The 15,545-nt window shown below is 42.6% G+C and overlaps 1 protein-coding gene across 1 annotated transcript; it reads left to right on the top strand.

Moving 5' to 3' along the window:
* Window positions 1-10,061: 10,061 nt before the first annotated feature.
* LOC129580856 (uncharacterized) lies at window positions 10,062-12,258 on the top strand. The gene is made up of 2 exons (XM_055471579.1): window positions 10,062-10,292; window positions 10,596-12,258. The coding sequence occupies exons 1-2, from the start codon at window positions 10,119-10,121 to the stop codon at window positions 11,487-11,489; spliced, it is 1,068 nt and encodes a 355-aa protein (XP_055327554.1). The 5' UTR covers window positions 10,062-10,118; the 3' UTR covers window positions 11,490-12,258.
* Window positions 12,259-15,545: the final 3,287 nt, after the last annotated feature.

Genomic DNA, 15,545 nt, shown 5'->3' with positions numbered 1-15,545 from the left:
GGTGTTGTGAATGGATTACGCCTGGACTATGACAACGAATTTACGCAAGTCAAAGAAAGACTGGAAACTCTGCGCGCTACTGTCCGGGTGATGGAAACTGTTTACCTGAACGGAGAAAATGGACGTGCCATGGGAAATGAGAACGTGGATGATTTTGAAGATACCCGCTCCGGAGGATCGGATCAGCCACCACCGCTGATGAGTCCGGAATCCCCGGAGCCGGAGGAGAATATTGACGTGGAATGATATTACCACGCCAGGACATCCCAGATAAGCAACTGAATTAATGCTTTTTGCACGCTTAAGATTGCTTAATTAATTTGCTTTTTAAATTTTGTGAGAATTTTGATAATTGATTTTTAATCGCGAGACGCGATTCTTCTACCGGAGGAATTGTTATGACATCATTCCGATGATGTCAGATGCTTATATAATTTAGTTTTGATGATTGCATAATTGTGTTTTGATTGCCTAATCTTGTTGTGGTTTAGTGTTTGTGTATTTTGCATTTTTGAATTCGCTTTGATGTGCCGCTAATAAAAGGCGCGCTTGCAGAGCGCCTGAACATCAGTGTAAAATCAGTTGCGAAGAAGTTTTGATTAAAAGTCGAACCTGCCTTGAGTTGTGTTTTTCCCCCATTGTAACATACATCCTGACTGAACTTCTCTGTATGCTGTATGCTGAACTCTGATAATCTGGACTATCCCGATCAGTGGCATTCGATCCGACGCTTCTTTCAACTGTAGGTTTAAGGAAAATTTGCGAACGTTTTCGCGGTTAAAACCCAAATAAAAACTGTATGTTATCGTAACTCTATACTGTAGATATTGTGGTTTCCGACCGGATGGCAGTGAGCGCAACTGGAGCGATGTTGATCTGAGGGAGTTGGATGTGACCACTCTGTCCAAGCTTGCAGTTGCAGTCATTATACTCTGGTTTATCGCGCCTTGACCGCGAAATACCACAACATCTTGTATTTCTGTTCAACCAGCACTGACTTATTTTTATCAAAATAAATCTTTTCTCTTGTTAAGCAGGTATACAACTAAGTGATCGAAACGTTCTGTTATCAAATTTGTACTGCGGTTATTTTCTTTCTCCAAATCTTATACCGTAAATAGTTTGTGCAAAAGACTGCGATATGAACTCCGTGAGAATGCTGGTTGAATACCTACAAAAATATCTGCACAAAAGGCAATCTGATGCAACATAACGCACCAGTCTTGCACTGCTGATAAATTTTTGTATAAACCAATGATTAATCAAGACTCATTTTCTCCCTGTAATTTCAAATGGATGTTTAAAGTTTCGGATGTACAGTATTTGACAAATTTATCTTCGGAAACGTGCGGCGCAAACATGCACGCTTTGAAAAAATATAAATTTTTTTCGAGTGTCGTTATGGACAGCAATCAAATCTGTTTATTTTTTGCTGTTCACAAACATAAACAAATAGAGGAAAGGAGATTGTCCGGGAGTTGCCGAAACCCTGCTGCATGAACCGGTATCACTGCGTAAATGGGGTTACATTATTAACTACATTTCGTTACCGCGCTCCAGCTTGTGCCATCGCCCCGCAATCTCTTAATAACCCGTCGGACCCATCCGTAGAAGGGTATCACTAATTCGCAGACATGAACGGACGTGGACGGACGGCTGGACAGGACGGACACTAGATGGACGGGGACGAGGACAAACTAGAAGACGGACACGTATGGACACGGACAGGGACAGTAGACGTTGTGGTGGACAGAAGCGCATGAATTCTAATTATTCTTTTTCCCTATTGAAATAGGCTAAATTTGAAAATGTACAGCTGATCGTTTATCGTGCATAATTCGATTACAAGCCGGGCTTGAAATGCAACCGCAAAATACAATTTATGGATTTCGCTAATAATAATAATGGAGTTTATTGTCCTTGCACGGAGCAGGTGCCCCCTCTAGGCTTTAGACAGTAACACAGTGGGTAGTAAACATGACAAAATTGTTCAGAACAACATAAAGTAGTCACAACATAGAAACATCGTTAACTGATAACATGAGAACATCGGAACATGAAGGTCAGTATGCAACAAAGAGAGCAAGACTCTTGTTAACAGATAGCAGCCCAAGAAAAGAAAGAAATGAAGTGGTTTCTATCGTTTCGGTTGCGGTAAGTGAATATAACTGTGGAAAAACAAAAAGGGGAGGGAGGCGATCGCGGTGGGGTCGATGCATAAAACCAAAACCCACGTACTGTACATCTAAAGTTTTCAAAAATTTCCGGAAATTTTCAAAATAAAATCGTGGGAAAAAGGAAAGCAAGGACACTTAGGCACGTAATCGCCTCTTTGTGACGTTGTAAACTTAGCCGCAACCGTAAAAAGTATGTAGACAAGAACATATACATTGCACATAATAACTTTGTAGTAAAAAGACAAAAAAAAAATAAAAGGAAATTTAAGCACTTTTAGGAAGGTTTGGCGGAAGGCAGATCATCCAGTTTCACTGTTTTCAGCGCTTCTGTAAAGGTCTTCAGCGTGACGTAGGTAGTGGGTAGCAAAGGAAGCTCATTCCAAACGGACACGAGGTTGTTGAGATACGAGTCGTGGGCGGTGGTCACCGTTGTTCCACAAATCGTTGTCGGGGCTAGTTGGATGGGACACGGATGTTCTGGTGTTTCCTGCAACAGACTCAAGCACAGACACCGAAAACCGAAGCGGTGTGACGATCAGATCACCCATCGGAACAACGCGGAACACCAATTTGTACATAAAAAGTAGAGCTTTTTTTAAACAGCGTATTTTTAAATCGTCCCACTTTAGTTCTTTTAGACGTTCTTTGTACTTCAAGACATTGTTGCCGAGTCGCAAAGTTTTAGTAAACCGCCTTTGACAACGTTCGATGGCATTAACCGACTGCTTTAGTGACGGATGCGAGATGAAGCAACAGTAATCGATGAGAGAGAGGACTAGCGAATCGAACAATCGCATACGAGCACCATAGTCAGTGTATCGAAAAATGTGGTTTATGTAACCAATCCTCCGGTTACATTTGCTTACCAGATTTTCACTGTTAATTTTGAACTTTAGTTTTCGATCAAGGAATACTCCAAGATGCTTAACATTATCACACTTTGGGACGGGAACGGTGTTGATGTTGTACTGATACGTGCATGTTAAAGCATTCTTCTTCGAAAACTGAACGTGGGCAGACTTGGCAGCGTTGAGACTCAGCTGTTTGTCGGTAAGCCATTCGTTAAGAAACGACAAGTCTTCCTGCAACAGCTGGCTGTCTGAGGGCTGAGTAACGGGACGAAAAACGACTATGTCATCGGCAAAAACCAAAGCGGCGCTTTTGTTCTTCAGTGCTCGTATAAGAAAGTTTAATACGCATATAAACAACAACGGACCTAACACGGAGCCTTGAGGCACGCCACTGTTAACAGGTAGCGCACCAGAAATCTCGTTTTCAACAACAACACGTTGCGTACGATTTCTCAGATAATCAGATATCAGGTGCACAACCTGACTGGGAAGATTCAATTCGGTCAATGCATTTAAAATCGATTTATGCGACAGCCTGTCAAATGCTTTAGAACAGTCTAAAAATACGGCATCAACAGCAACGCCACTGGCAATTAGATCGTTTACACTTTTAACGAAAAGAAATAACTGCAGTTCAGGTGACCTTTTACGTCTGTAAGCAAACTGGTGGTCGAGGAGAGCTCCGGTTTTGTTCAGATTGTCACGTATTAACTGGTCAAGACATCGTTCAAATATTTTCGACACAGGATGTAACAACGACACTGGCCTATAACTGCCGGGCAATCTATGATCGGCAGCAACTTTAGGTACTGGCGTTATAAAAGAATGCTTCCAACTTGCGGGAAATACTCCTTCATTTAAAGCAGCGTTGAAAATTAATTTGAGCGGAGTGAGAATGGATGCCGCGGCGATTTTTAAAAGCTTATTAGTTATTTCGAATTTACCGCTTGATTTCATTGAAGAAATGTTTGCCAGTTGCTCAAAAATCAAAAGCTCTGAAATTTCCCAAGTTTCATCGTTATTACAAAACAAATTTATGTCTGTCCCGGCACAGTGCGCATTACATCCTGACTGAACTTCTCTGTTTGCCGTATTCAGTGCGTCGGCCTTCGCAGTATCTGTATAGGCTGACGTGCCATCACTCAGAGTAAGTGGCGGCATGCCTATCCGATCAGTGGTCGACTTCATGTATTGCCAAAACTTCGAAGGATTATTTCGATAGGCAGTTGAAATTAACGAAAGCTTGTGATTTCCAAACTTTTTAACAAGGGCGCTGCACTTTCTTGAGAGGTTTTTCCACTTTAGTTTGTTATCAGCTGATTTAACTAGCCGGTACAATCGAAACGCCCGGTTACGAGAGTTGATAATTTTTTTAATATTTCTTGGATAACTGACAGATTTCTTGCGAATTTTTACTTCTCGGTAATGAAAAAACAACTTTGCCGTTTTAATAAAAATTTTTTCGAATTCTTCCGCTCGTCGGTTTGCGTCAAGGCAGCAGAACAAACCTGGCCAGTCTACATCCTTTAAAGCACCACAGAACTGGTCAACCTTTTGGTTTTCAATCTTCCACCGTTTTAGCGTTCTATACTTTCTGCTATACTTTTTTAATTTTACAGAAAACTCAATACCAATGTGGTCATTGTTGGAAGCAGGTGGGCAGATTGCAACCGCTGGTTGAAAAAGTGTATTAGCACTTACAAAACACAAATCAAGACAGTTTTCTTCCCTCGTTGGGAAATTAACTATCTGGGTCATTCCAAATTCATCGGCAGCGTTTAACAGTTTGCGACTTGCTGGCTTTCCTGCTGTTTTGTTCGACCAGTTGATATCAGGCCGATTAAAATCACCCATAATAATGCAGTCAGCTAGCATATGAGGAGAAAATTTAGAGCGCAGATGGCCTATTAGAGAAGGTACAGCATGCAGGCTTTTATCAGGCGGAGCATAGAAAGCAATAAAGAGCTTATTAACAGACATAGACTGCACACAAAGAATTTCAAGTGAGGGAGATTCCAGCTCCGGCCGGTGCACAGCACGCAGTGTGTTACGAATGACAATAGCTACGCCACCATGGCCGTCAGCTCTAGCTTTTCGAAACACACTGAAATGATCTAGGCCAGCAAAATCTGAATCTGTCATGAACGGCCTATCGTGTGTTTCAGTAAGAACAGTCACATCGCTACCTGAGCAAAACAGTTTAACTTCTTCTCTTTTATTGTTAACGCTTCGGATCATAATCATCAGATTAAATCATAACACATATCAAGCTCCAAACTTTCAGAGAATCTCATTCTTTATAGAAAGTCAGAAAAATTGCCGTTTTAAACATAATGTCAGAGTCAGCCCTCAGTCGGCTGTCCGTGGGGATCTCAGCGAGGAAGGGCGGTTCCGTGAGGCATTCGCAAAAATGGCGATGGAGCGGAATCAAACCGCTGGCTACCGAGTGTGTGATCCACGTAGCCATGCCACTGTGCCATCGCCGCTGTTGGCGAAGATCAAGATGTTTGTGCTTGAGCTTGAGCCAACCAGGTAGGCGGCGGTGGGGCGGCTGGCCTGGGTACAGAGCCTTCTGCTCTGACAATAAAAATGTTTGCTTGCAAAGGTAACGAGGGCGTGATCAAACAAGAATTAATTGCCTAACCAGCACTACAATGAGCAATCATGATATTGCATTCATTTACCTACGTTGGTTGCAGTTTAGTTTAGTTTGTTCATTGAGCAGACAAACCCTCGAGGCGCTCTCAAATCTGATCAGCACACTTCCTGAAAAAAAAAACAGAAACAAGAACTGCAGAACATGTTTTGATTTTATGAAGGGCAGTTTTTTTTTTAACAGAACCACTGCCAAAAAACTCGTTTCCGCTTCTTATTATTTTGTTAAATAAGTCCTTCAGCCTCATAGCCAGGGTTGTCTTTCCAATTCGTAGTTTTGCCACAGGTACGTCCAAACGTTCTTTCCGATGGATGTCGCAGCTCGTGCTGTTGTCCTGATGTCCTTGAGTGGAAAAGGGCGCTTTTCTAGTACAACTTTTAAATGCAAATCCAGGAGTGCCAAAGATAAATCGTTCATTATGGCAGCAAGGGGCGGGGCGAGAGCTTAGGGGAACGGGCAGTGGTCATTTTGCTGACGCTTGTAACTGCACCTCTGCAAAATGTACTAACTGACATTTCTGGTTGGAGGTTTTTGAAAACTGTTGAGTTACCCAGAAGGTGTCCATCAGGGGTTAGCAAAGGGAACTTCCGCCTTCACTGCTCGAGGTAGCCTAGAAACAAGGCGCATCTCCCATAGACTTGTATGTTAAGAAGCGTTTTAGAGAAATGCGGTTGCCACTAGTAGTGATGCCATGATACAAGATATCATTGCTTAAAAGAGAAGCAAGAGGGTTCCGTTAGGTGACCATCCCATCATTTAAAACTATTCAGCCTCCTCCGATTTTTAAATACTTGCCAAATGAGCTTGATTATTTTATAGTAAGTAGTGTGATTTTTGCACAAAAAATCAAATTAGAAATTCGGCTGTGGTTCCCTGAGCTTGATCTTTCTGCATGGCAACAAAATTACTGAAGTTGCAGCAGAGCAAGCACTATCACGCAAAAGTTTAAAAAATATTTTAGGCTTCACCGGTGAAAGTAGAGAAATTTTTTTAACTGTCCCAACTTGGCGCATCCCTGTATTAGGGCAAAGGGCTTGGATATGGATATATCAGGATAGGATATTGGATACAGATTGGATATTGGATATGCAGCATCCTTACGCTGAAGTGAAGTGGACCACAACCGAAAATGGGCTAAACAGTACGTAAAAGTGATACGGCGTATTGACATTGACTACGACGTATTTTAAAAAAAGTGTTGTTTGCGCGAATTCGATACCGCCTGTAGCGTGGGGTAGCAATTATCGTATTGTGAGTACATCTGGGCACATAAACAGTTGACATCAGCTGGCGCATATGCTCCCATAACGTCATAGAGTATATCTATTGAAGATGTGATCTTTCTGAAAATTCGGGACTTCCATAGGTATGTGGAAATTTCACAGTGAATGATTACTAAATTCCATCAATTTGTATTTGTTCGCTGTTAAATTTCAAGCCCGATTTTTTTCATGTTTTATTCCTTTTAAAGCTCTGCAGAAGGGTTTGTATTAGTGCACAATAAGCAGTACTCTGTACATTTTTCAAATTTGGACTATTTCAACACGGAAGAAAAAAAATTAGAATTCGTGCGCTTCTGTTCACCACAACGTTCACTGTCCATGTCCTTGTCCATCCAGTGTCCGTCGTCCAGTTTGTCCTCGTCCCCGTCCATCCAGTGTCCGTCCTGTCCAGCCGTTCGTCCGTCCATGTCCGCGAATTAGTAATACCATCCGTAAAATGCAGCCAGTGCCTTTATTACCCTTTACCTTGCTGCCGCAACTATAGGAGGTATGAAGAAGATACTTTGTTGGGTGTGGCTTTTCCCAACACCTTGCACCACCAGTTGGTTATTTCACCACGCTTCCCCACCTTTAGGCTATTCGCACTACCTAGAGTGTTCTTTAAAGAATTAAAGTGAACTCGCATTCACCTTTATGTCTGTTGGCGCACATTTCTCCTAACGTATACGTTAGGACGTTAGGAGTTTTGTATGTGTACATGCAACCTCTACGTAGAGGTTATCCACCTAACCGTCGATTTGTTTTGGGCTTACTGACTAATGAATAAAGCAAGCAATGCTGTTTTGAATGGATTCTGTAACCGTCCAAAAAGTCAATGCATTTGTTGATTAGAAATTTTCCTAACAAATTATTGAGGATGAAAGTAGTGTTTTAAACTGAGATGGTCATTTGCAATCCACTGCGTTTCTGTAATATAATGCTTATCTAAAAAATCAATAACTCTCGATGACTAGGTGGAAAAACCACAAAGCTGCTCGAGGTTCCAGACAGCAGAGCATGGAAAATTATGCTGGCGTTACTAGGAAAGTGCACTCGCTTCCTGCCGGCACTGCATGACCGACGCATAGCAGGACTATGACAAAGGAAAAGAGTGGTTGACAACTTGACACCCGTTGTTCAACCAGTTTAACTTTAATCATAACTCTGGCTACGTATATTTGTGAATATTATACTGGTAAGTGTCAGGAAACGGTATGTAAATCGTATTTTTTCGGCCGCTCTGGATTAGCCTAATGTCAGCTTTATCTTACACAGTGCTGTGCGCGGTCAGCGCTATAAATGGCATCTATGCACGGTAGTGCTTCATGCTGAAGGAGAGCTGAAGTGTCGGATTTGATAAAACCGATGGCGTTTCTGAAAAGGACACCGACAGATCAGATATTTAGGTTTTCCCGCCATAGGCTAAAATAGTGTGTAGTGATACACATTTCGTGTACTGATAAACGTGTAGTGTGTAGTTTTAGTTGTCCAAGCGTGTAAGATTAAAAAAGTTGAAAACCGTTAAAAAAATTAGAGGGGGGTCTCTTGGAAATAAAAAAATAATAATTCTACTATTTTTTATAGAATTTCTAGCAATTCTCACAAGAAAAACGTGCGTCGGCTTCGCGCTTCGCGCGAAACCCGCCTCCATCTGCAATTTTACTTCGATCTTAACATTTTATTTCGACCTTAAACTTTAGTCAGCTCAAATAATTTGGTGATAAACGCACTAATCTGCTATTTTTAATCAAAACTTCCGCAATTTCCGCAGTAAAAATGGTCTCTGGTTTCGCGCTTCGCGCGGAAGTGGACATTCGCCTTAATTTTTAACACTTAATTCGCATCATGCGTGCGCTGGTTTTGCCTTTTCTTTAAAAAAATGAAAAGATTTTTATTGCTTTTGTTGAAATTTATTGCAGTCACTCCCCCCTGGGGCACCCCCCAGGGGCGCCCAGGGGGAGTGTGTAGTGATAGAATTTGGATATTTTAGCCTCTGAGTTTTCCGTCAGAGACAAAGCTGCGCGGTGCGGAAAGTCGCACCACTTCGATGTTTTGCACCGGCGGTGCCTAAAACTCGAAGTGGTACATTTTAAGAGTTTTCACAAATCTGTTGGGTTATCGCAACGTTTATGAACAGTAACCTTTATGAGCAGTTGTCAACTTGTCAGATACAGAATACGTGATGCAAGCCATCGCTTTGATAAATTATACAACATCTGACAACAATAAACACCAGGTCTTGCTTCCTAGGTTCGCATACCGGTATACCAGGAAGCAATGGAGATATTTGTTCCATGAATACAAAAATCAATTACGCTGTTACTTATTACAGGATGTAGAACAGTAACGGCCTAAGGTTACTGCGTAACCTGTGCGATTATTGGCAGCGTGTTAGCCATTGGTCACTTCATGGGGAAGCGGGATGTAACACCGCTCCGAAGGAGACCATATAAATAGCTGTCCCGGGAAGCTTTATCCTCAACAGCTCTTCTTAGTTTTAGTTTTCGCTGCGAAGGTTCAACTAGTCTTTGGACATTTGATACCGCAGCGAATCGTGTTAGCTTTATGATCTTCCCACCGTCCCTCCCTTACCAGATTTAATTGAGAGGAGGTTTTCGGTTGCACCCTCAGTACAACCGTCCTGTTTTTGTTTCGTTTTTTGTTGGTATTTTATATGCTCAGAAATAGATACCGAACGAGAGAAAAAACTGTTGTTGTTTGCTGCGTACGCGATACAATAATTGTGTATATAAATCTGATTGTACGTATATGAGAATACAGACACTGTAGTTAGGTGACTGCATTCTTTTCATGACTGTGCTTACATGACTGTGATAATTTTGAAGGCATAAATTTAATCGGGCTCAGAGATCACGTTACGGGGTCAATCGAGTCATACCGTACATTTGTTTATCATAAATTTCATCTCGCTCCACTCCTTGCGTTTGTGCAATGTACATACTTCAATACCAAGCCCGAATTCTGAACAGACGTGCGTAGTGCAGCCGGCCGTTGAATAAAGTATGACGAAGCGGGGATTGTCTTTCGATCGCCAGTTAGCCGACTTCGGTATTTCAATAAAAAGCACTCCAGATCGTTTTTATTCTACGGTGTATGGTCAAAGATTGTAATTACATTATACGCACTTTAACAGTGTCCGTTGTTCCTCAAAATGGCTGACAAAGAATGGCGCTCAGAAGTTGTCAAAAAACTGAAAGCCATTGTAACCGATCCTAATGAATATGCAGAAATTGCTCGCTTTCTGGCCGCAAAAGAGGATAAAATGAATGGCTATCAGAATTCCGGAATTTGGAAATCTCTGTACGACGTTGTGGACTCAGACGAGGCAAGTTGCCAGACTGGCTTGTCAGGAACACAGATTTTAACAAGGACACGCAATTTTAACAATTTAAAATGCGCTGCACACTAGGAAGCTATAAGTTCGAAGTTCTAAACGTTTCCTTTGAGTTTATGGGTACAGTAGTTATCAATTTGCCATCCGTAACACCTGCCATACGCTACCAAATCCTGACAGAAGCGGATTTTACGAAACGGCTGGGTATCGTCGTTTCGTGTTGCATTATAATAAATATAATAGTTAGTTACGTTGCATACAGTTGAAATCTACCTATCGTACATCTTCATATAGTGCTTCCTCGCCATTCTGCGGATTATCCAGTCGGAAACGGAAAGCAAGAGCCCAAGGAGTGTCGATCACTCGTTGATTACACCTGACGTGCGTCATAAGTGGGGCCATCCGGATATCACTGACCTTGCCGTGTGCGGCGCCATGGGCGGCGCCAGTGGCTTAGCAGCCTTTCCTGCCACACAGGCCAGCATTTTGCCGGTAGTGCAGATCCTAGTTAGCCCGGCGCTGATGCCCATTGTCCAGCAGGCAGCAGACGTGGTCAAAGCAATGGGCCGGAGAGCTCCAGTGGCGCTTGCTGCGGTCTACCTTTCTTGGGAGGCGATGAGGACCATCTCGCACTGGTGGAACGGTAAGATCAGCGGTCGTCGCGTCGCTAAAACACTGGTCGATCAGGGCGTGACGGTAGCTGCAGGATGTGGTGCAGCCGTGGCCGGAGCAGCGTTAGGCGGTCTGTTAGGTCCAGTGGGAGCGCTTGCCGGTGGGGTTATAGGGAGTCTGGTGGGCGGCAGCACGGCGGCGTTCTTAGTGGATTGGTTGACACAGAATCTGTTCGATATTCCCAAGGACGAAGCAGTGGAGAACGCGTACTCTTTCTTAGGCTGTACCCGGAGTTCTACTAATAAAGAGATCAACGACAAGTATCTTGCTGCCTGTCGAAAGCACCATCCGGATAAGGGCGGAGACGTTGAAATGTTTCAAAAGGTGCAGCAGTGCATGGGTGTTACCAAAGTGGCCAGAGGGAACAGTACGGTGCGACGGACGAAGTACGATATCTGGAATTCTGACTTTCAGCCTTCAGCGCCTGCATTACGACCGCCTGGTTCCATAGTGCAATTAATCTATTTAACTAACAACAGAAGCTGGTTTTGTCCTACACTCGATACCCCATATTAACGAGCGATTCTGTTCAACCCCGGAGTTACAATACAAGTTATAAATAATAATAAAAGAAACATCACGAAGTTCGCGACTTCGCGTCGGTGGCCTGGGGTCGCTTCCAAGGTGGCTCATTCCAAGCGCAAAGTGTGGAATACGTATATCATATCCATGTACTCTGTAGAAGACGTTTTGGATGTGCGGTCGTCCTCATTAACTTGCCACGCCGGATAAGGGATCCGGCGCCGGATAAGGGATCCGGCTTGCCTCATCCGGATAAGGGCGGAGACGTTGAAATGTTTCAAAAGGTGCAGCAGTGCATGGGTGTTACCAAAGTGGCCAGAGGGGAACAGTACGGTGCGACGGACGAAGTACGATATCTGGAATTCTGACTTTCAGCCTTCAGCGCCTGCATTACGACCGCCTGGTTCCATAGTGCAATTAATCTATTTAACTAACAACAGAAGCTGGTTTTGTCCTACACTCGATACCCCATATTAACGAGCGATTCTGTTCAACCCCGGAGTTACAATACAAGTTATAAATAATAATAAAAGAAACATCACGAAGTTCGCGACTTCGCGTCGGTGGCCTGGGGTCGCTTCCAAGGTGGCTCATTCCAAGCGCAAAGTGTGGAATACGTATATCATATCCATGTACTCTGTAGAAGACGTTTTGGATGTGCGGTCGTCCTCATTAACTTGCCACGCTGATGTTATGAAGCGGAAATGCTTATCGGATTATTCCTTTTTATTAATGCTCCGACCATACGGTGCTGTTAATACATTGGCCAGGGCTTATTAGCTTATTACACGGCACGTTCGTTTGTCTTTGCGTTTAGCTAATAAATAGCTCCGAAGAACTTTCATAGGCGTATCATAAGACATAATATATGTAAATTCAGGACCGAGTCTACACAGGCCTAGGAGCTCAAAAAGTCGTGTGACGGTAGATGAGACACGCTGTCTTTGAAGGTTCTGGCGAGTTTATTTGAAATTAGCGAGTTATTACTAATGCAACGTTATCTTAACTGCAACGGGTAAAATTAAAAACTAAAGGTAACAAAACTGTACTTGTTAAAAAAACATAAAATAAACAGTGCAGCGATAAAAATACAAAAGTTTGAATTCGGCTAGTCGTTCCATAGGCCATAATAATCGTATGATACATTCAGCGTACGTAATAATATTGTAATACTCTACTGTACGTAATAATATTGTAATAATGATAATAATATTGTAATTGTAATAATAGCGTACGTAATAATATTGTAATAATTGTCCAGAGGCCATAATAATCGTATGATACGATGAGTACTTAATCTACCATCATAGTATCTCTAAATGATCAAGATCCATGCTATTTTTGTTTACTTCCTAATTATGAGTGACCAGATCACTTGGTTCAGCTCAGACACCGCAGCCGGCTGCCGGATATGCATTAAAGTCACACGTACAAGTTACCCTCAGTAATTGTACTTAACGGCGTTAACGCCGAGAGCAAAAGTGACTTGGTACGAGTAAATGGTACCAGAATTCTTCTACTTGAACAGGGACTCGATGAGTCAACGGGAGTCGATGACCAACGGAGCACTTCAGTTACGACCGTTGGGACATCGTCGTCTTTTGAGTATCGCGCCAGATTTAACCATATGTACTGCCGTAAAGTCACAAATCTGGCGGGCGACGACAGTGGTACAAGGAAACGGTTGAAGTATAATGGAGTTCTCCACTAATTATCCTAGTCTTGTACATGACGTATAATTCCAGGGCGTAATTCCTCATTTTTACGGGTACTTCCTTAAACCGTCCCTTCACTTCTTTGAACAGTTTTTACTTCCTTGTATAAAGTCATTTCCCACTTCCGTAAAGGACAGACAGACAGACAGACAATTTTTAATTTCGTCTGAACAGAGGACCTTCGATGCGCTCCGGTTGATAATGGTAGTAAGCTGCGTAGAATAAATATAATTTTATTCAACACATTTCAGCATAGGCCACAAGTACACTCCCGAAGGAGAATAAACGTTGCAATTTTCTCCTGCGGCGTTTGGATTGTGCATACTGCTCTCTACCGCAGAAAGTCTACAATGAATATTATTATTATATTGTTTTCTTCTTCTGTGTGCATTGTCATTAACCTGTATTTTGACATTTTATCTTTCGGTGCGCGAGCGCATAACAGCGTTGTCGGTATATTATAACAACCGATAACAGCAGTAACGAGTTGAAGTTTTCGTGCGATGGCCGCGTGCGACTCGTGCGATGAGACGAGTAGCTGCGTCACTGCAACAGTTGGCAGCACAACAACTGCAGTTAATCAACAGAAATTATAACGTATAGGACGCGAGTAACAGTATAAAATAATAAGCAGTTTCAAAGTTATTATAGTGGAATGAGGCAATTAGGAGCATATAAAAACATGGTTAGATAAGAAACAGCCAGCTCGGGCGATGCTCGGTAATTAGCGCAAATATAGCTTCGCAAATATAGCAATCTGATTCCTGTACCTGCTGCCTGAGAAGATTCTGATGCAGCATTGATCTTCACTGCGGCGGGAAAAATTTAGATTTCAAGACGGTACTACTGTAGACTGTAGTTATAAAATTATTAACATAATGTAAACACTGCATCGCTAAAAATGCTAAATGTCAGAAATCGGCTAGCCGGTCCGCGGATCGAATAATATGTGTTATGATACTGATTAAAATCTGCAAACTGACGTGTACGGGAGTACTAGCCCGTCCAGATCGGTACTACTTTACTACTTCTACACCAAGGCTTAGGCTTAGACCTTACTACAACGACTACTTGAGTCATGACCCCGAGTTCGAGTCGACGCTTCTGAGAAATGTCCAGCAGAGAACTTTGACCGCGACTTGCCATTTCGACGTGACCGCGTGTCCATGACGTAGCTTTACCTATTGTTCTGTTGTACTAGCTGACCTCTTGTTCTGATTAGTTAATGCTGTGTTGATGCTGTCTTTGATTAGTCCACGTGTCAGTGATCGTAGAGTATTGGCTAGATTCTAAATCCCTATTGTTCTCAGAACCGTACCTGCGCGTACGAAGAGTCGCACCTGCGCGTGCCCAAGACTATATAAGGCGTTCGTCGCCCACACAAATGTTAAGAGTTTTCTTCCAACAAAGTAGTGACTTGTTCACGACCTGATTAACTTCAGACTTTGCCCTGGGATACTCTTTCTCAAGTGAGGATACTCGCTAACTGACCTCTTAGTGACCTTTCACTTATGTCAGGGGTTCTCCCTCTACTTCGTCGACGTGCATTATCATTATCGGATAGTCTCGTGGCGTAATAGGTTACCCACTAGCTCCCACTCGCATCCCGTGACCTTTGGTCTCTTCTCATTCTTCGATCTTCATGCCCTTTATCGCAAGGTTGATGGATAGTTTTTCATACGCTTCGGCTACCATCTAGCGTAGGACAGGTAACGTATAACTTCTTGTATCATACTCCTTCGTGTCTTTCAGCAGGGATTCCGGGTTCCAGTCTTCCTTCTTCGCACATCATCAAGCCTAATTCTACCATCTAGGATCTTCCTTCCATAAATTACATAATAAGTTGAGATCTCAAGAGTAGCTCTACTGACTTTGTCGTGGTCAGGGAAGTGGATACAACGAGACTGACAACGTCTTTCGTTTATTTGCACGACAAAACAGTATGCAACTTACAACTACTTACATGCATCCAGTGCGCATCAATCGCCAGCACTGGGTCCCAACAGGGAAGCGCTTACTTGCGCCAAAAGCGTTACAACGAGGCTATATGTTTTCGGTAAGAGTAAATCAGCTATAACATTAAAAAAACTGATAAGAAAACCGCATGTGCCGTAAAAATACTTCAAATGGCGTGGAGAAAATATTTCAAATCTTGATGTATATAGTAAAAAAAACTGGCGGAAACTGCAAGCCTGTGAATGGTGCATGCGTGTATCTAATCAGACACATTTTATTCCCGGTTTTTGTCCGAACAAAACTGTGCGGTACTGCATACATAAACCTTCAATTTCCTTTCATAATCTTCCAAAATCTGCTCAATTTCTGCACACGGTGG

Source organism: Paramacrobiotus metropolitanus, unplaced genomic scaffold (genome assembly GCF_019649055.1).
Source record: "Paramacrobiotus metropolitanus isolate TYO unplaced genomic scaffold, Prichtersi_v1.0 Parri_scaffold0000001, whole genome shotgun sequence".
Lineage (NCBI taxonomy): Eukaryota > Metazoa > Tardigrada > Eutardigrada > Parachela > Macrobiotidae > Paramacrobiotus > Paramacrobiotus metropolitanus.
The sequence above is the reverse complement of the archived record's forward strand: the minus strand, read 5'-3'. Positions and strand labels throughout refer to the sequence as shown.

Excerpts from the sequence above, each read along its gene's own strand:
- LOC129580856 (XM_055471579.1), top strand. The coding sequence starts at position 10,119 with ATGGCTGACAAAGAATGGCGCTCAGAAGTTGTCAAAAAACTGAAAGCC. Across the intron at positions 10,293-10,595 it reads ACGTTGTGGACTCAGACGAG|TGCTTCCTCGCCATTCTGCG; the intron begins GCAAGTTGCCAG and ends ATCTTCATATAG.